Source organism: Trichosurus vulpecula, chromosome 5 (genome assembly GCF_011100635.1).
Source record: "Trichosurus vulpecula isolate mTriVul1 chromosome 5, mTriVul1.pri, whole genome shotgun sequence".
In the NCBI taxonomy this organism is placed as follows: Eukaryota; Metazoa; Chordata; class Mammalia; order Diprotodontia; family Phalangeridae; genus Trichosurus; species Trichosurus vulpecula.
The window spans coordinates 205,284,903-205,305,868 of record NC_050577.1 but is presented as its reverse complement, the minus strand read 5'-3'; the positions used below and the strand labels follow the sequence as shown (position 1 = coordinate 205,305,868).

Genomic DNA, 20,966 nt, shown 5'->3' with positions numbered 1-20,966 from the left:
TTTATACACATTTCACATTGTAAGCTCTTAATAAATTCTCGTTAATTGACTGCTCTGGAGATTATTACATAGATGAATAAAATAACTGCTTTTTCTAGCTCAATAAGTGTAGTAATATATCAATTTATCATATTTAGGGTAATAAAAGCATCCTTAGTAAAAGTCCAGTAGCAGACAGGACAGAAGGAATGACATATACTGAATCCAGTTCCCATATGATTTGGATTTCTTTGGCTAGGTCTCTATATTTTGGAAGTATTTCATTCTATGCAGCTTAGAAATTTTGAATAAGGGGCAGCTAGGTGGCGCAGTGAGTAGAGCAACAGCCCTGGAGTCAGGAGGACCTGAGTTCAAATTTGGCCTCAGACACTTGACACACTTACTAGCTGTGTGACCTTGGGCAAGTTACTTTACCCCAATTTCCCTGCCTTCCCCCCTCCAAAAAAAAATTAAAAAAAAAGAAATTTTGGATATTTATATGGTGACATTTATTTAAAACATTCTTAAAATTTTATGAATCAAAGTGTGTCTTTGAGGTTACAGGCAACAGTACAATCTGTGATATTGGTTCAGTTCCAATGCCATTTACTAGTTGAGATGTATTTTGGGGACTGCGGTTTGGGGAATTTTGTCTTCTTGACCATGAAAGATAGTGAGTTTCTGATGTATAATTTTAGTCATGTCTTGCTAGTTATTTGGTAGGTGTTAAATTTTTATAGCCTGCAATGATGTGTTACATAATTTCTATCATTTTCTTGTATAATCTACATTGATCATTACAATTGGAATCCTTAATTACCCTTCCCTAATTTCTGGTGGCAAAACTCTGGTCCTCAACTGCCATCATAAATGCCTCAACAAACAAATCTAGATTATGATTGTAATTATTATCATTATCACGCAAAGTGAATTGCAACCCTGAAAATTAGCTAGTTAATCTATTTTGTGCAGCTAATCTAACCAGATCATTTAAACCAACCAGTCCACTTTGGACTGATTGTGAATGATCCACTTTTTTCACAGAGGAACAAAAGCTTGAAGACTCCAAACAGATGATCTAATCTAACATCTTCATTTTACAGGTAAGGAAGATGAAGCCCACAGAAGTGATTTCTATACATAATGTCACTGACTTCCAAAATACAAAGGCTGAATGGGACTGACCCTTAGGATAGCATGAAGAAAATGTAGTTTTAAGTAGATAAGTACAAGGAAACATGGCTTGATGGATAAAATCCTAGGCTTGTAGGCAGAAAAAGCTAGGTTCAAATCCTGCCCCTGACATTAGCTGTATGACCATGTGTCTTTTAAAATCTTTGAGGTTCAGATAATTCTTCGAGTTGTTGTTGTTCAGTTGTTTCAGTCGTGTCTGACTCTTTGTGATCCCATTTGAGATTTTCTTGGCAAAGATACTGGAGTAGTTTGCCATTTCCTTCTCCAGCTCATTTTACAGATAAGGAAACTGAGGCAAACAGGGTTAAGTGACTTGCCCAGGGTCACCAAGCTAGTAAATACCTGAGGCCTGATTTGAACTCAGGAAGAGGAGTCTTCCTGACTCCAGGCCTGGCACTCCATTCATTGATAGAAGGGGTTCCCCTAATGTATTCACTGGTAACTGATATAAATGGAAAGAAGTGGGGCTTCATTTCAACCTCAGACAGAAAAATCCCTGAGACATTAATCACTAAGATCATATGTGACCAACGAGCTTAAGTTTGGTAATACAAATAATTTGAGAAGCTCTTTCTAGCATACTGTTTAAAATCCTTCTTAAGTTCTCTTTCAATAATTTTTTAAAAGTTGTGTTCTAGCATCAGCTATTAATTTTGTAACATCAAAGTCTCTTAGAAAGCCTTTTGTAGATAATTTTGTGTATCGGAGAGGAAGCACAACTAGAGAAAGTGTTTAATGAGTAAGCTTAACGATTATGAAGTAAGAAGAAAAGTGAGGTCTCCTGAACAGTGAGTGGGATGGTGAAGCCCTCTCATGGAATCTGGATCTCAGCCTTTCTGTGAATTGAGTGGGATAAATGGAGGTGGGGACTCAGGGCTTCTGATTGACAGCTAGGCCTAAGAAATCACCTGAACCGTGTCCTCGCCAAATAAGGGAAAAAGTGTCTTTAAGAGTTTGGCATTGGCATTGGCTAAATTGTACCTGGGGTAGTAGATTTCCATGAAATTGTGAGCCTGGACTCCACCCATGGGAGTAGAAGGCCAGTGGTGGTGGGGCGGGGACTTGTTTACATTAGAGTATAAGGCTGGGTTTTGCCCTTTGGGCCCCGCCTCTCCCTACCCATCCTCTATTTCCCCAGGGATTCTAATAAATAAGTTTTTCTATTCCTAAATTTGAGAGCCCTCTGATTTTTTTTAATTAATTGCTGGTGGGTGGTCTCACCCCACGCAACAGGAAAAAGAAAAGTTGGAAGAGGCAGGGGAAGAGGAGCCTTATTCTGGCTGTGAAAGGGACAGTAACAAGTACTCATTTTGCAAATAAGGGGCTGCAATACGTGTTTTTGAAATTTCTCTTTTTGCTTGTGCTCATCTCGAGAGCAGTAGAAAAAGCTAGGAGCCTGAAGAAATGTTCCTCATTAGCTGGTAGGATTAGAACAGAAAGAGACTTTGGAGATCTCTAGTTTTATCCCTTCAGTTCAGAGCAAAAGGGTAAATGAAACCTCCAGGCTTTTAAAGAGAGAAGTTGTTGTCAGATTAGAAAAGCCATCTGCGAAGGATTTTGGTGTTGAACTATATCACCACCCCCAAATGCCAATGTTGTATACATGCCCTGGGAACATTTTGACTCTTAAATTATAAAGTGTTCTACTATTATCCGGGTAAACCCAGCATTTGATTAAGTGGTGATGACAAAAGTGAGAGATTAGACAATAATATGTTGCTATGTGACCATGGGCAAGTAAGGCACTTAACCTCCCTAGTTGGGCAAGATGAAATCTAAGGTCCCTTTTAGTTCTAAAAGTCTCTAATTCTATTATCTTAAACTCAATAAAGGTAGGTACTGTCTATTTATTTATTTTTGGTATTTGCATCCCCAGCTCATAGTGTTCACTTTGTAAGGGGGTGGAAGAGGAGGAGGGGGTGATAGAGGAGGAGGGGGTGATTTAATCTCCACAAGGAAGAGATTGAGGAGCCTGCTTATAGAAAGATATTATAATGTGTAAAAGAAGACCTTTATACCCAAATTGGAGGGGGTGCAGACATTCTGTAACTAGGCTTGTTTGGCTGACCATGTCAGGAAGAGATAGTTGATCTCTTGGCTGTGTCCTCAGAAATGGGTGCATTCAAAATACCAGTCAAAGCAAGAGACTTGTTTTTGTTTTGTTTTTTGTTTGTTTTATCCTTTTCTTCCCTAGTGGTGCTTGAGGAGAGAGTTACACTGCAAATTTTTGGATGAGAAGAGGCCTTGGACCTTTTCCATCAGAGGCCAACACGTGGCTCATGAGTTTTGACTCTCTTCTTTGTATCTGTTCATTTCTGTTTTAGGTGAAGGAGATTGAGGATGGCTACAACTTTGGGAAATCAAGCCAGTAGAAGTCCATTACTGGAGTCTGTGCTGGGATTTGCTGAAAGCCAGAAGGTGAAGTCCTGAGCAACATACTTAACCCAGTGCAGCAGAGATGCAGACTCATCTTCCCATTGGCCGGCCAAAGCATATTTTGAAGTGAAGCAGGTGGGTAATACTTTGTGGAAACCACATTAAATCTGGATCCATGCTCCTTAGCAATCAAGGTAACATAAGAAAGAGTGCACTCCTAAGTGCTGGGGGGGAAATGTTTATACTTCTATTCTTGCTGTATCTTCAAAGTAATTATCTTTTTGTAAAAGCTAATTGATGTTAATTGGTTAAATGGAACTAGGGCACTATTCACTGGTAGTAAGGGGGCTCAAGCCAATATATTTGGGAAAGACACATCTGGAATCCTCACGGGTATCCTTAGAAGCCTATGAGGAGATGTAAGCAGCCTTGGCCTGGTAGAGGGCAGAGAACTCTACAACTTAGTAAATGCTTGTTGGTTCATAGACACGATGATTTCTTTCATATTTCTTTAAATCTTATTTTAATTACACATTTTGTTTAAACATAATGTTTGATTAACAATACTGGCTAATTTTTATTATTTTATTTTTTATTTCTTGTTTTTATTACTTTTTTCTGTTTTAATTAACTCTGTTTTTTGTGCAGAAGCAGGACAGGCTAGATAAGTCTGTTAATCTCTTTTTCTTAGGTAACTTATCCATCCCTATGGGAAGCCTAACTGAATTATAAGACCATAACCCAGGCACCATAATTTACACCGGGGAAATGTGTCCTAGTTGCAAGCCTTTGGAAGGAGTAAATAGCCTCTTGAGTACTAGCGTGTGAATCTAGCTTTATAAAGTGAACCCTAAGTGCAAGCATCACATGTCCCTTGTGGCAAAGAAAAACAATTAAGGGAAAACAAATACAGAATCCGTGTCTAACAATGTATATAATTTGTTCTTGTAGTTCCCCATCATTCTGTCATGAAAGGTACTTGGAATCTCTTTTCCAGGCCTTTATTTATTTTTCCATTATTCAAAATTCAACAACTTTTCATGATCTGCTCACTTATATTTTTGAAATCATTGTGCATATTGTTTTCTTGGTTCTGCTTATTTTGTTCTTCATTGGTTCATGCAAATTTCACATTTCCCTGAATTCATCATATTCATCATAATATTTAATTACATTCCTATTCCATGTTTTTTCCTGTCATTCCCCAGTCCATGAACATTCACTTTGATTCCATTTCTTTGTTGACATAAACGATGCTACCGGGAATATTTTAATATAGATTATTTTTTGTTTCAGTCTTTTATGTTCTTCGATATTGATGGGGAATTGCTGGGTCAAAGGATTAAATCACTTTTTTGGAATAATTCCAAATAAAAATTCCAAAGGATTGTCCACTCACTTCAAAGCTCTGATGGTGGTACATCAGTACACACTTCCACTAGTGAATGGTCCCCTCTTTTTTTCATATCTCATTACCTGTTAAACCCTCCTGGTTGTAGCAAGTCTTGTGCATCTTCCCCATGAAGAGCTCCAGTCCAATGATGGCATAGATGATTATGACAAATAGCACAAGCAGGGCAATGTGCAGCAGCGGGACCATGGCCTTGATGATGGAATTTAAAACCACTTGTAGACCTGCAATGAGAGAATGATAAGCAGGATAACTCATAGTGATAGAGTGTGTGGCTCTAAAGGTCCTTATGTTACTTAGCCTGCCTGGGTCTGTCTCCTTATCTGTATAATGAGGGTATCATATATCTAAGCTCCCTTCCAATTCTAAATGCTGTGAGGTTATGCATATTATCTCCTCAACCCTCATGGATTTATTCTTTTCATTTTTAAGTTAAAAATCCTTTCATAGGATCCTATGAAGTACCTCAGAGGCCATTTAGTCCAAATTCTTCACTTTGTAGACAAGAAAACTGAGATCTATGATCTACCCAAAGTAACACAAATAGCATGAGAAGCAGGATTCCTCTGCCCAGGTCTTCTAATGTAGGAGCCAGTGCTCTGGCTACAGGATCAGGCTAAATGCGACTGCAATACACTGCAAACCACTATGCTGAGGAACTTCCATCTTACTGTATTATTCTCATCTTACATCCGAGGAAAGCACGGCTCTAAAAATGATTTGTCCTAGATCAGAGAACTAGAGAAACGCAGATATGTAGCTTGAACCCAGAGCCTCTGACATCAGGTACTGAGTTTTGTTCTGTTTTCATTATATCATGATGTATTTGCCCCATTTTCCAGATGTGGAAATTTAGGCTCAAAGAGTGACTTGTTCCAGGTCATACGATAGCTAGTAAGTAACAGATGTGCAGCTAGAGTCCAAATCTTCTCTTTAAAAAAAATTATTGATATCTTCTGATTTTATGTCACCTTCAGGTACAAATTTATCCTTCCCACCTCCCCTACCCAGAGAATAACTCCCTGTAACAAAGAATACAAGGGAAAGTGAAGAAAAAAAGAAAAACAAAATTCACTAACATATCAGCGGAGTCTGACAGTATACGTAGTGCTCTGTATCAAGACAAAGGAAAGTCCATTTCTCATGTCTTCTTCAGGATTGAGTTTGGACAACATAATGATACAGCATTCAATTTTTGTTGTTTTTTTTTCTTTCCGAATTGCAGTCACATAGTTTGTTTTCTTAGTTCTACTTCCCTCACTTTACATCGGTTTACCTATTTCTCCTTGTTTCTCTGAAATCATCATATTCATTGTTCCTTATGGTGCAATGATATTCCAATAATTCATGTAACACAATTCTTACATTTAGAAATTCCTCTATTAATTGGAGCCCCAGCCTTCTAACTGCAAATATGTTTCCATTACTGCAAGCTGCTGATCCCAGGAAGTGGCATATCTCTGTGTGGGCTCATCTCTTTTACCTACCTCCTTCCTGATTTCCTTTATCACCCCAGGCATTTTTGGAGAAATCAAGGGTCTTTTCTAAAAACCCTGCCCTTGAGGGGAGGCTCTGGTCACACCTGGTGGAGTGGCTTTTGTTAGGCTAATTAGAAGAATACTTTCTAGAGATTAAACCCTGCTGAGGAGGGGAAAAAAGAAAAAAAGAAGAGAAAAGCTGGAATAATTTTACTGGTGAATTTACTGAGAGTGCTTTGTAGCCTTCTATTAAAACAAGATGTTTTCAGATTCAAATGATTCCATTAATTAGCAAGTTGTATACACATTAGTGGTGAAGTAAGTGGAGCTACTGAGAAAGTTGCAAACTGTTAACAACATGGCCACTTTGTAAGGTGTTTGCCAGCCGAAAGTGTTTAATTGGCATTCATGGGAGGGTGGAAAGGATATACTCCAGTGAAAGCTACCTGTGGGCAGGAAGGGCTGTGAGTGGCCGCTATCCTGAGGATGAAAAATGGAGAGTATAGAAAGTGGGCAGCTTTCTGAGGGGAGGAGAGAGGAGGGGATGTGGGGAGAGGAAGAAGAGGGGAGGAGTGGAGGAGAGGAGGAGTGAAGGAAGGGAGGAGGGGAAGAAGGGAGGTGGTAAGGTGGAGAGGTGGAACTTTTTATGGGCTTGGCTATGATGGGCTAACTCAGCAAGGAGAGCACCTGATACCACTGTACAATAATAATAAGGAAGCATTCAGGGATTTTCTGGAAGCAGAGAGGAGTGGGCTAAGGCCACACAAAAGTATCCCCCAAGGTACATTTGAGTGCTTGTAAACATTTTTGAGTAATAATACTTGTCAGTACCCTTTTCATAGCTTGATTGGTGCAGGACAAAAGGCTCTGGATTTGAGGGCAGGGAATCTGGGTTTGAGTCTTAGCTCTGCTCCTCATTATCTGTGTGACTCTTGGCAAGTCACTTTCTTTCTCTGAACCTGTATTTCCTTAATTATTTAAAAAAAAAAGAGGGGCTTTGAACTGCACAATCTCTAAAGGCTTTTCTGTCTCTAAATCCTATGAATGACACATTTGCAAAGTGGTAATTCATTAAGTTATCTCCTGTGGATGCCAAGCAGCTGTTATTTGATTGTCTAGGCTGGTATTTTACCACAGAAACCAGTTGCTTCTTGATATTGTGTTATGCTATGGCTAATATTTTTATTTATTATTATTATTTTTCGTTTTGATTTTGGTGCCTCTACTAGGAGAGACAAGGCAAACCTTTTTTTTTTTTTTTTTTTTTTTTTTTTTTTTTTGCTTTTGGGGGAAGCTCTGATATTAGAAAAAAAAAATCAAACTAGATAAAACTACTGGGATTTCTCAGATAAGATACCAGAGGCCCATCTTGAACTAAGCCTGTTTCAAGCAATAGACTAGTTTGTGTGGAGAGAATCAGGTATAGTCCTTCCATCTTCCAGACTGTCACACCCCTTTGGTTTTCTGTTCCACATGCCTGGAATGTATTCCCTCATTTCTACCTTTGAGAATTCATTGTTACCCTTAAAACTCACCTCAAGTACCACCTTTAACATCAAGACTTTCTTCATCTACCCAGCTGCTAATGCCCTCTCCCATTACCTTGTATTCATTTTGCATATATTTTATCTATATTAATATCTTTAGATCTTGTCTCCCCCTAAATAGAATGTAAAATCCTAGAGGAAAGGGGCTGTTTCATTTTGGTCTTCCTATTGCCAGGTACTAGTATTATGCCTAAGGTGCTTAGTAAATGCATATTGACAGAGTGTTTCATAGCCTCTCCTTGGAATTGTCTAATCATAGTAATTCTCTTATTTATATGTTTTTAAGCAACAGAGTTTTGACCTGGAAGGGCCTGTACAAATCACTGTTTAAACCCTTCATAGGACACTAAGGAATTTAAGGGACTCCCCCAAAGATACACAGGTAGCAAGTAGAAGGAGTTAGCACTCAAACCTAGACTTTTGTGATTTTTCACATTTTTTACACATTCAATTCAATTTAATGAGTATTTATAAAGCACTAACTCCGTGAAAAACCCTGTGTAAGCAAGTCAAAACAGTTCTGGCCTCAAAGAACTTAGAAATTATATTCTACATGAATTATTGAAGAAGTAGGATCTTTTCTTTAGAGAAGGCAGACATGGAACTAACTTAGCACTGAGATCTCACTTTCCTCTTTGGTCCTCTAAAAATGTGGATTTGGTTGGACTAATGCCTGAATCCCTTCTGGAGTCCTACTTGGAATTACCAGGTTAAGAAGAGTTTCCAGAGGATCTAAGTAAGGTAGGCCCCACTGGCCTGGTTTCCTATTTTTCTGAAAGCATAAAGAAAGAAACCACCAATGAAGGTGAAAAAATGAAGAGCCCTTACAAAGCCCAGGTTGTCTGTGGCTAACTGGATGGAGTCAGGCACAAGAGAGTCTTTCCCAACTAGTCAAGATCTTTTGCCATAATGGACAACTAGACAGGGAGCATAGTACCCATCATTATGTTTTTAAAAGGTTTCAAATCAGTGATGAATGGCTCAGCTTGGGTCTCCAGAGGTGAAATAAAGTGTGAGTTGGGAAATGACTTTAAAAGCATGATACTGAGGAGAAATGATGAAAATTAATAAAAATAGAAAGAAAATGTTCATTATTACTCTACAGCAGTGATGCTTGATAGAGATAAAGGGCAAATCTGTAGGCTTCATCTTTTAAATTTCACATTACCGGTCCCACCTTCACCCCCCTTGCCTCCCATCCCCATCTCCAGATTGAATATTAAGTCACTTTCAGATGAAACAGGAGGAAAAGAAGGTGTAACAATGCCATCTATAGAATGGAAAGTAGGTGATTTCCACTCATGTTGAGGTTTTGTTTCCAAGCTGAGATTTGACAGCGTCCAAAAGTCCAATGCATGTGTTCTTCTGTTAGAGGTTAGGAACATAGATTTGTGTTCAAAACCATTCAGGTTCCATAGACCCTATTCAGTTCTAGGGAATAATCACAGAATATAAAGGACCTTAGATGCCATCTAGTTAAACCATGTCTCCTTTACATCTCTGCCAAGTGGTCCTAGATTCTGCTGATAGGGGGTAACCTATGAGATCCTAAGGTCAGTCCTACTCTTGAATCCCTCTTATTGTTGGGAACTTACTCCTTACATTAAGCTTGAACTTGCTTCTCGATGAATTGATGGAGTCAGACTTCTGAAATTGGAAGGGACCTCAGTTGGCCATTGAATCTATCCTAAAAGGTATGCCTAGTATCCTATACAAGAGAAAGGATACATTAGAGTCTCTGTTTGAAGAACTTCAATGAGGGAGAAGTGTTCGTTACAGCAAAATTGTTGGGTAGTTTTTTTCCTCATATCAAACCTAAATTTGCCTTTTGGGAATTTCTACCCATTGCCCTAGTTATGACCTCTGGTACAAAACAAAACAAGCCTAATCCCATTTCCACATGACAACCCTTCAAATACTTGAAGACAGCTGGTAATGTTCCCATTCAGTCTTCTCTTCACCAGGCACATCATCCTCACTTTCTTCAACTGACTATCATATGATGCTGAGCTCAGAGTCTTTTGCCATCCTGGTTGCCCTCATATAGATGCTTACTGTTTTTCCATATCCTTCCTAAACTATGGTTCCCAGCACGGAGAACTGTGTACCAGATGAAGTCTGACAAAAGCACAATAGAGAGAGGTTATCCCTTACTTATTCTTGGAAGATATGCTGTAACGAGAATGGACTTTGTTTTCTTTGAATGACTCAGCTTACCTCATTGAGCTTCCCTGGACACTGGGGCTTGCTCTTCCGGGGCAGGAAGCCCAGCGACCATGCCAGGAATCAGAGAACTTCCTGTGTGATGAGTCATGGGGCTGGCTGAGGGGAGGTGTGTTAACTTGGTCTACGCTAGGGGGAGGGGCCAAGTCAAGAACCAATCGGCCCTGGTCGTTCAGGTGGCGCTTGATGATGTCAAAAACTCTGTAAGAGGGGAGAGGACAGCTTGGAGATCCTCTCTTCCTTTTCCGGTTGGAGCCAGAGACGCCTACAGCCAAAGCTGAGCTGCCGGTAGCAGAGCTGACTGGAGGCTAGTGGGTAATCTTCTTACTGTAAAGGCGAAGCATGTATATGATTTTGCCTTATACCATCTCGCTTCTCTGTGGCCTCCTGGCTATCCTTGTGAGGCGGACTTATTGGGCCTGGAAGCTTTTGATGAAAATATCAAAATGGGGACGCTGGTTTGTGGGCTTGTTACTGTGGAGTGTAAATACATGCTTTAGTTCTCCTGCCTTCTGCCTAGAGAATTCCTTATATCCTGTGGTTCCGGACCTTTTAGGCACATATGAGATTCTCTTTGAAATCATAAATTCTGCCTTCCTAATATATATGCCTTTCTTAAAACAACCCCAGATAGAATTAGCTTTTTAAAGCTACCTCATTATACTGTTGAAGTTCAGTCCACTGAAACCCTAAATCTTTTTTGGATGAACTGCTTTCTATGCTATACTTGTGAAATTGATTTTTTGAAACCAAGTATATTAAGACTTTACATTTATCCTTAATGCATTTCATTCTATTAGAGTTAGCCCAATGCACTAGCCTGTGAAGATCTTTTTGGATCTTGACTTTATCTAGAGTGATATTTCTCCCTTCTAGCTTTGTATCACCTAAAAATTTGATGAGCATGTCTTTATCTAAATTATTGAGAAAAAATATTAACACAAGATTAAACACAGATCCCAGGGGCTTTCCGGTGGAGACCTTCTGCCAACCTGTCATGGAACCATTAATGAATACCCTTCAAATCTAGCCATGTAACCAGTTCCAAATCCATATAATTATACTATTGTCTAGGTCACATTTCCATCTTTTAGTTTTCTTAAAGTTAACATTTTTTTTCAATTAAATATTTATTGTCTCTCCCTTCCAAATTTCCCTCTTCCATTGGGAAAAGAAAAGAAAAACAAAACCCTTGTAACAAATTGGGCATGCACAAAAACGTATGTCTCATTTTGCATCAGGGTTCCTTCACCTCTCTGTCAGGAGATGGGTAGGATGCTTCATCGTTGGTCCTTTAGAATTGTTATTGGTCACTGAACTGATCAAACTTAAGTCTTTCAAAGTAGTTTGTCATGTTGTCATTTGAGGTACTCAAGCAGGATGACCTTTTGTTTAGGCTACTGCAGAAGGAATTCTTGTTCAGCACTGGAATAAACTATAGTCTCTTCTGAGATTCTGACTGTGCACTGGCCATCCCCTGTGCTTAGGACACATGCCCTCTTAGAATCCCTGGTTTCCTTCAAGTCTTAGTTCAAGTATTGCCTTTGACATCTTCTTTCCTGATCCCTATCAACTGTGCCTCCCACTCAAAAAATCTACCTTGTTTTTTTGAAATTATTATTTTGTATGTACCTTGATGCCTCTTCTGAAATAACGTGTGCTCCTTGAGTCAGTCAAAAAGAATATATAACACTGCTACTATGTGCAATGTGTTAAGCACTGGCAAAAGACAAAGCAGAGACTGTTTCACATTGTATGTCCAACACCTAGCATAGTGCGTGGCACACAGTAGACCTTAATAAATGCTCAGTTATTGACTCCTAAGTTATCTGTGCAGGTCTCTTGAGACAGTTTCTGCTTTTCTTCTAGATTTGAATTGTTTCCTGGTCTTCAGAATTTTATTCTTGCATTTCCTACCCCTCCTTGGTTGACTTTCTCTGCAGAATTTTAGTCCATAGGACTCAACCTATGCTTTTTCAGAACTCTTTGTCATCTATTCTCCCATAATCTAGAGTGTGTGCTAAACTATACTATTAATTTTTTCCTTCTATATTATAAACACTAAGAGGGAGTAGAGATTTCCCCTTGAGGTTTCCATTAATTTTTAGCAACTTGTTTTTCTCTATTAGTGAGAATTAGGTACAAAACAATTTCCTCCTTGTTGGTTCCTTCACTTTTTGAAGAACTTGATTAAATGCAATTAAATAAGGCACTTATTAAACACCAGTTATGTGCAACGAAGTGTGCTAGGTTCTGGGGAATAAAAAGATTAAAAATGTAAAAATGCCCTCAAGAAGCTTGCATTCTACTGTTGGGAATCAAAACATGCACAGATAAGAAAATTTAAAAAAATAAACTTTTTTTGGATACTACCTTTGATTTTATCAGTGCCCAATGAGGGACTTCCTCTATTGATGCACACTGGCACATACTTCGCAACTCCCTCTCTTAGCAAGTTGCTTAGTACACACAGAGGCCACCTATCCAGTCACATGGCCATTAGGTGTCAGAGATGGAACCTGAATCCATGTCTTTCTGACACTGAGACCAGTTTACTATCCAAAATACTATGCTGCCTCTTATAAATAGAAAATATACAAAACAAATAGGAAATATTTTTATTTGGGGGAATAAGAGAACATTAAAGACTAAGGTAATTAAGAAAGTCCTCTCAGGTTTATCTGAGTATTGAAAGGAGCTAATCCTTGTGAACTTTATATATTTTTTAAAATCTATGTAGGATTTTGTATTTCTCTGTTACACTTTATTTTATTTGGCTTACCATTCTAGCTTGTTGAGATTTCTTTGGATCCTGACTGTTATCCAATACCTTACCTTGCTTTGTATCATATACAAATTTTACAACCATGCTATCTATGTCAATCCAAGATGGAATGTTGTATAGCAGAGGACCAAAAACAGATCTGTGGAATATTCTGTTGCAGACTTCCCTCTAAGTTGGCATTAATCCATAAACAAGTATTTTGGGGGTCTAATCATTTACCAACTCCGAATCTGTTGGACTATACTATCATCTAACCCACATCTTTCTAAGTTATCTACAGACGCTTTTATTGAATCAAGGCAAATTCTGACTAACGTATTCCTCTGAACTACTAGTGTAGTAACTTTATCAAAAAAAAGAAAGGAAATGAGGTGGTCAGACAAAATCTATTCTTGACGCAGTCATGCTGGCTTTTCCATTGATAAATACTGAGAAGTCATCTCTTTAATAGTATGCTCTTGGATTTTTCCAGGGATTGAAGGCAGACTAATGGATCTATAGTTTGCAGCCTCTCTTCTTCCCCTTCCTCCTTTTCCTTTGAAAATTGAAACATTAGCCTTTCTCTACTTCAAACCTCTCCTGTTCTTCATACTCCCTCAAACATCACTGATAGTGCCTCAGCTATCACATCTTTGAGTTCTTTTTTAATCTGGCATATAGTTTATCTAGGACTTTAGATTTTTACTTATTGGGTACAACTAGGGGTTCTCTTAGTACATCTTCACTTATATTGACTTTTGACTCCTTTGTAACCATTTTTGTTCTGTCCTTTCCAGCAGAAAGAATATTATTTTTGGCAGAAAGAAAAAAATCTAAAAGAAAAATGTTAAAACAGTTAAACAGTTCTGACATGTGATGATAAGTCTTTTGTCCTCGCCCTTGCCATCCCAAGTAACAGACTTATCACTTCTTTGATCCTTTCATATTTTTCCAAGTGGAAGTATTTTCCCTTTCCCTCCTTTTTTCAGACCATAGGCCTGGCCTGAGAAGTCAGAGTAGACTTCAAAGGGAAAGTAATCCTTGTGGAGATGTGACCTGGAAATGATTTCTTTGGATGCTAAGGCCCCTGCTGCTTCAGCAGCTGAAAATCCTGAAAAATGTTCTTACCACCAAAGTCCTTGGCACTGTCAAATGCAACATTAGAAATATTTTAACATTAAAAATTGGTATGGTTTTTATTAAAGGAAATGACATTAAAGAAGATGGATCACCATCTGCTTTGCTGATGCTCCTTAAGGACCATGGAGCCTTTTCATCTAATTTGCATCTCAAAAACTTCCATATGTCTTGTATCCCCTTATTAGAATGTGAATTACTTGAGAGCAAGGACTATGTTACTTTTCATTTCATATCGCCAGCACTCAATACAATTATTTGTTATAGTAAGTGCTTAATACATTTTTTTATTCATTCTTTCATATTCAGCTTAAATCTCTCCTGAGTGGGATCGCAAGATGCCAGGCAAATATATCTTTATCAGTCATTATAATATACATTGCAAGATCCCATTATTTCCATATTATAAGTCATAATCTAGAAACTCAAGACTATTCTTAGACACCAAGAAATAACATGATCAAGTGGGTAGAGTGCTGGACTTGGAATTGAGAGAACAGGGTTCAAATCCTGTGTGACCATTTTTAGTTAATGTAAGCACCTTTCCAATAGTATTTTCTTCATTCTTCGTACTATTTCACTAGCACCCAGAATAGAGCTTAGCCTTTAGCAGGCATTTTTGTTACTGTTGTTCAGTCATGTCCGACACTTTGTGACCCCATTTGGGGTTTCCTTGGCAAAGACACTGGAGTGGTTTGCCATTTCCTTCTCTACCTCATTTTATAGATGAGGAACTGAGAAAAACAGAGTTAAGTGACTTGCCCAGGGTCACATAGCTAGTAAGTGTCTGAGGCCAGATTTAAACTCAGGAAGATGAGTCTTCCTGACTTCAGACCCAGTACTCTATCCACCGCACCACCTAGCTGGCCAGCAAGCACTTAATCAATGTTTATTGACTGATGTAACTTCTGAGAGCATCAGTTTCCTCATTAGCACAATGGAGATACTGGTATCTATACTACTTATGTCAAAAGGTGGTTGTAACTTACACTCCTTGTAAAATCTTTTTAATAAATTTTTATTTAATTTTTAATTTATGTAATAAAATAAGCATTTCCATAACACAGTATAATAAAAAAGATAATTGCACATGAAACTGCAAATCTATTATATATACCTTGCTATTCCTTTTAAATATATAATAAAATTATCATGTAAATTTCTTTTTTTCCCTTTCTCCTCCTCCGCCCCTTCCCCACCAGAGATGGCTACTATTAGACACAAATGTGTGTGTGTGTGTGTGTGTGTGTGTGTCTATATATATATATATATATATGTATGTATAAAACCATCCTATATATACTTCTTTTTATCAGTTCTTTCTCTGGATGGAGATAGTAGTCTTCCTTCATAGGTCCTCTATAGCTAATTTGGGTATTTATAATAGTCAAAATGTCTTAGCCAGTCAAACACTCTTGCTATTACTGTATAGAATATTTTCTTGGTTCTGCTAATTTAGCTCTTCATTATTTTGTGCAAGTCTATCGATGTTTTTTCTAAGATCACCAAGTTCATCATTTCTTATAACACAGTACTATTCTGTCACAGTCACATATCACAACTTGTTCAGCCATTCCCCAGTTGATGGGGATCTCCACAAGTTCCAGCTCTTTTCCACCACAAAGAGAGCTGCTATAAATATTGTAGAACATATAGGTTCTTTTCCTTTTCCCCTAATCATCATTGATTTGATCTGAGATATCGTTTTCCACCTCTCAGATTGGCTAAAATGATTGGAGGGGAAAGCAACAAATATTGGAGGGGATGTGGATAAATAGGGACACCAATTCATTCTCGGTGGAATCGTGAACTGATCCAAACCTTTTGGAGAGCAGTCTGGAATTATACCTAAAGAGTTATTAAATTGCCTATAATCTGACCCAACAATACCACTACTAGATCTATTTCCAAAAATTATTAGGGAAAAAGTAAAATCTTATATAAATGATTACTCCTACATCTTCCTTTTTCTTCTGAGGTCTCTAACTTCAACTGGGAAGATGTCACTTACCTTCCTAAGGGTTTCAATTTCTAACCCAAAACTTCATAATATCTAGCAAAGCTTTATATGTTCCTTCATTTGTACTCATGACAATTACCACAAATGAGTAGTGGCCATCAGGTCTGATGAGTCTTGAGAAACCTCAATCATACCTCATACCCTAGATACCTGTCAGATACAGAAATGATTGTTACACAGAACCATCCCAAGTTACATTAGTAAAAGGCCTTTCCAGACTAATCTCATTTCCTATTTTGTTTTTGGGTAGGGTTAGTAGACTGGCTAGATAAAGGGAACCACAGAATTATAGAATCTCAGAATTGGAGAAGACCTTATAGACAATTTGGTTCAATCCAAATTCCTTCCACAATATAACTGAAAAGTGGCCATCAAACCTTCGCTTAAAGGCCTCAGGAACTGAATAGGATAAGAGGCAGCTCATTCGCCTTTTGGACAGCTAGCATGTGGGTTCAAGTCATCCCTTTTTTTTTTAAACATTCCCAATTCCTTAATAAGCCAGTCTCATGGGGCATGATCTCAAGGCCCTTTCCTGTTTTGGTAGCCCTCTTGTGGACATTTCTATCATTCACAAGAATGGTGGCCAGAAGTGAACTCAGTAATCCAGATGTAAATTTAACAGGGTAAAAGTAGGGCATAATTATCCCCTCTGTGGTACTCTCTATGCTACTCTTTTTGTAGCCTAAAATTATACAAGTTTTTTTGGCTGCAAAATCCCAGTTGACTTATATGGAGCTTGCTTTGATGAAGTTCCCAGAACTTTTTCAGACAAATTGCTCTCTAGATGTGCCTCCCCAATCTTGCCTTTGTGAAGTTACTTTTAAAACCCAAGGGCAAGAGCTTACATTTATCCTTATTAATTTTCATCTCATTAGCATTGGCCTGATGTTGTAGCCCATCAAGATCTTTTTGGATCCCTCCCAGATTTGTGTCACCCGCAAATATAATAGCACATCTTTAATCATACAACTTGATAAATACATTAAACAGCACAGGGCCAAATATAGATCATGGGGCACTCAAATGGAGATGTCCTTCTAAGCTGACATCCAATGCCATTCACATAGTGTATTAGAATTTCAGTTCTTCTCAAAGAACTTGACAGTGTCTCTCCACAACCTTGTGGACAAGATCAGTCCTGTTGACTGAATGATAGTAGTTATGCTTAAATCATAGGATCTAAAGAATATTGATTAATGTCTACCTAGAGGTAAGTCTCTCCTAGAATTCTTTACCATGTTCTGTTCAACATTTTTGTTAAAGATCTGGATGAAGGTATAGAGAGTATGCTTATCAAATTTGTCAGTGTCATGATGTTGGGAGAGACAATTCAGATATTAGATAATAGAATCAGGACCTAATGTGATCTCAATATGTTGGAATGATTGGCAGAAGCTAATAAAAGGAATGTATGAAAAGTTTTGGGAATTTAGTCCTACAATTTGGTCCAAAAAAAGTGAACTGCACATACCTAGGATGGTGAAGATGTGCATAGAGAGAAATTTATGTTAAAATACCTTAAGAGTTTTAATAGACCGAAATCCTAATTTGTGTTATTGGTATGTCTTAATGTGATCTTAGATTCCATTATTAGATGCCCAATATTCATAATGAAGAAGGCAATAATCTAAATTAATAATAATAATAATGCCGATAGCAGTAATAATAATAGGAAGCAATTTTGTAGTGATTTAAGGTGTGCAAAGCATTTTACAAATATCCGATTTTATCCTCACAACGACCCTGGGAAGTACGCTATTATCCCTATTTTACAAATGAGGAAACTGAGGCAGGCAGAAATTGAGGGACTTCTCCAAGGTCACAGAGTTAGTGTCTGTGCCTGGATCCAGTGTCTCATTCTGGGTCCAGTTCTCTATCCACTGTCTATTCACTAGCTGCTTATGTTGTGGTATTTTGCCTTAGACTACACACAGAGTAGTATGTCTGGCTTTAGGACTAGATTTAGGTGTTGAATTGAATCCCTTCCTATAAGACAAATCAAGATAGGGAGGGGACCATAATCTGCTGTACATGAGGATCTGCTGAAGGAAAACATTTGTTACCTGAGAGAAGATAAGCCTTGGGGACATGTAGCATGATAGCAGCTTTCAAATATTTGAAGTGTCATGGAATAGAACATTAAACTTGTTTTATTCAGCCCCATATGGTAAAACTAGGACTAGTAGGTAGAAATTATGGGAAGGCAGGTTTCAGCTTAATATGAAAAAAAACTACTTCTTGACAAAAAGAGCTGTATAAAAGCGAAATGGACTGTGTCTAAAGGCTGGGAGTTCACTGTTATTGGAGGTTGGCAGCTAAGTGGTGAATGACCAGTTGTGAGGGATATTGTGGATGGAATTCACTGTTATGGATTGGGGATTCGTGGTTATGATGGGTATCCAGTGGAATTGGGGGCTGCTTCTTAGCATGTAGTTGTGGCACTAATCTGGGTATTTCAGGGAAAAGAAGGGCAGTGAATATTGTTGGTAGAGGTAAGGCTAGCTACAACTTTATAGCCTTTGGGTAGGAACTGACTGATGCTAGTGGAAGGGTACAGAGAAACATGGGACATTCTTGTAGGCATGCTGATCCACAAGGAGGTAGAGGAGGGTAACTGGGGCATGTTTCTCTTCCCCCACTCTTTGGTGTGCTTATATAGTTAAATTAATCAGAAGGGCAAGTCTGTGATGAAATGATCGTTATGATATAGACCAGTTTATACAATCTAACACAGTGATTGATCTGAGGCTCTGCTCATCCCTCCAAATGTATATTTCAGAACCCTGGATATTATAAAAGTAGGAGCTGAGCTAGAAGACCAGAGGTTCCTTCCAAACTTTGAACTTCTACAGTAAAGTATGAAGAAACAGGCCTTTGGGATCATAGGCCCAAAAGAGAGCTAGAAGAGACCTTAGGCATAATTTAGCCTTGACACCATCATTTGACAGATCAGAAAATTCATAGAAAATCATTGTATCAGTTCATGGAATTTAGGAGAAACCTTATAAACCATTTACTTCAACCCCTTCATTTTACAGGTGAGGAAACCAAGACCCAGAAAGATTAATAGACCTACTCACACAAAAGTATGAAGTGGAAAGGCTATGATTCAAACACATTCTGACTCCAACCAAGTATTTCTTCTCCTATACCAGACTGCTTCTATACCAAACAAATTTGGTACAAATATCAAGGAAGGAATTCCTGACAGTTTCCTCATGTGTAGATTTTATATGTATAATAACCCCTATTTTGCATCATAGTGATACTATTTGGGAAGAAACTTGAGCTCTTTCCTTTAAAATCTGGCACACACTGTAATTTTGCAGGCTTTATACTAATACTCTTTACCTCATACCCTGTGCTTTAGCTAAAGGGAATTGCTAGCTGTGTGTATATAACACACACACATGTGTGTATGTATGTATATGTATATATGTGGATATGTTTGTATATGTGTGTGTGTGTATATGTGTGTATAGGGCAGCTAGGTAGCACAATGGATAGAGTGCTGGGCCTGGAGTTAGGAAGACTCATCTCTGTGAACTCAAATCCAGTCTTAGGCACTAACTAGTTGTGTGACCCTGGGCAAGTCACTTAAACCCATTTGCCTCACTTTCCTCACCTGTAAAATGAGCTGGAAGAGGGAATGGCAAACTACTCCAGGACCTTCACCAAGAAAATCCCAAATAGGGTCATGAAGAGTCAGATACAACTGAAATGTCTGAACAAAAGTGTGTGCACATATGTATATTCACACACATATATGTGTATATACACATATAAATTGACAATCTTTTCAGATTATTTGAACCCCCAGTAAGATCCAAAGCCTGAACTAATCAACCAAACTGCTTTGCTTCACTCTAAAATTGCCCTTTTCTGTGTCAGCAACTTCAAAGACCAGATAAGGTTGACGAGGAGTATTCTTCCAGTTTGTGACCACTAAATGATAAGCCAGAATAGGAGGACTTCTCTTATCTTGATATCCTAGGGGCATATGCTTATACAGGAGAAACACAGACATCTTGGGACTGTAATTTCTAATTGACACACTACTTTGTCAATTGTCTTGTCTTATTCAACTAAGAATCTTCCTTTTTCATGATATGGAGACCATAAATTGGAGTTGGGATTGTTCTAAAGTGTATTTAAACCTTCTCATTCTTTTATCAGTCAGTCAGAAGTTTCCTTATGACTCCATGATCACGTATCTGCTGCCTTTAATGGAATAAATAATATATATCTATATCTATATCTATCTATCTATCTATATCTATATCTATATCTATATCACCTAGCCTGTTTGCCTCCTTTAACCAAACTTTCAGGTTAACAAAATATATAGATAGATACATATGTATGTATGAATGTAGTACTTTCCCACCTTGATCTATACCTCTGCTCTCTCTGTTCTCTATGCTTGGTGTGCCCTCCTATATTCTTTACCTATCAAAATCCTGACTGTCCTTCAAGACCTAGTTTCAATGCCATCTTTCTTCCATGAAGTTTCCCTGATCCCTCCTCATTTGGGAATGAGCTTTCCTTCCTTGAAGTTTATAGAACCCTTTGTTAGTAACTCAGGTAGAGAGCATAACATCGTGAATAAGGAGTCAGGCAGAACTGAATTCAAATATTCCCTTAGATATTTACTAGCTGGGAAAGTCACTTTGCTTTTCTGAGGCCCAGTGTCTTAATTGTAAAATGAGGTTAATGATAGTAACTGCCTCAGAGGGTGGTTATGAAGATAAATTAAGATTATACATTATGTTATACACATTCATATATTGCTTTGCAAACCTTAAAGAATGATGTAAATATGAGTATATACATATAT

The 20,966-nt window shown here is 38.1% G+C and overlaps 1 protein-coding gene across 4 annotated transcripts in view; it reads right to left on the bottom strand.

Annotated features, from left to right (window-relative positions):
* CACNA1C (calcium voltage-gated channel subunit alpha1 C) overlaps positions 1 to 20,966 on the bottom strand; it is a 1,048,429-nt gene that overhangs the window by 295,205 nt on the left and 732,258 nt on the right. For all 4 annotated transcript variants that reach the window (XM_036758696.1, XM_036758693.1, XM_036758694.1 and 1 more), the window contains exon 6: positions 5,026 to 5,184. In XM_036758696.1, the coding sequence (XP_036614591.1) occupies positions 5,026 to 5,184 (159 nt within the window). The remainder of the gene's footprint in view (positions 1 to 5,025; positions 5,185 to 20,966) is intronic.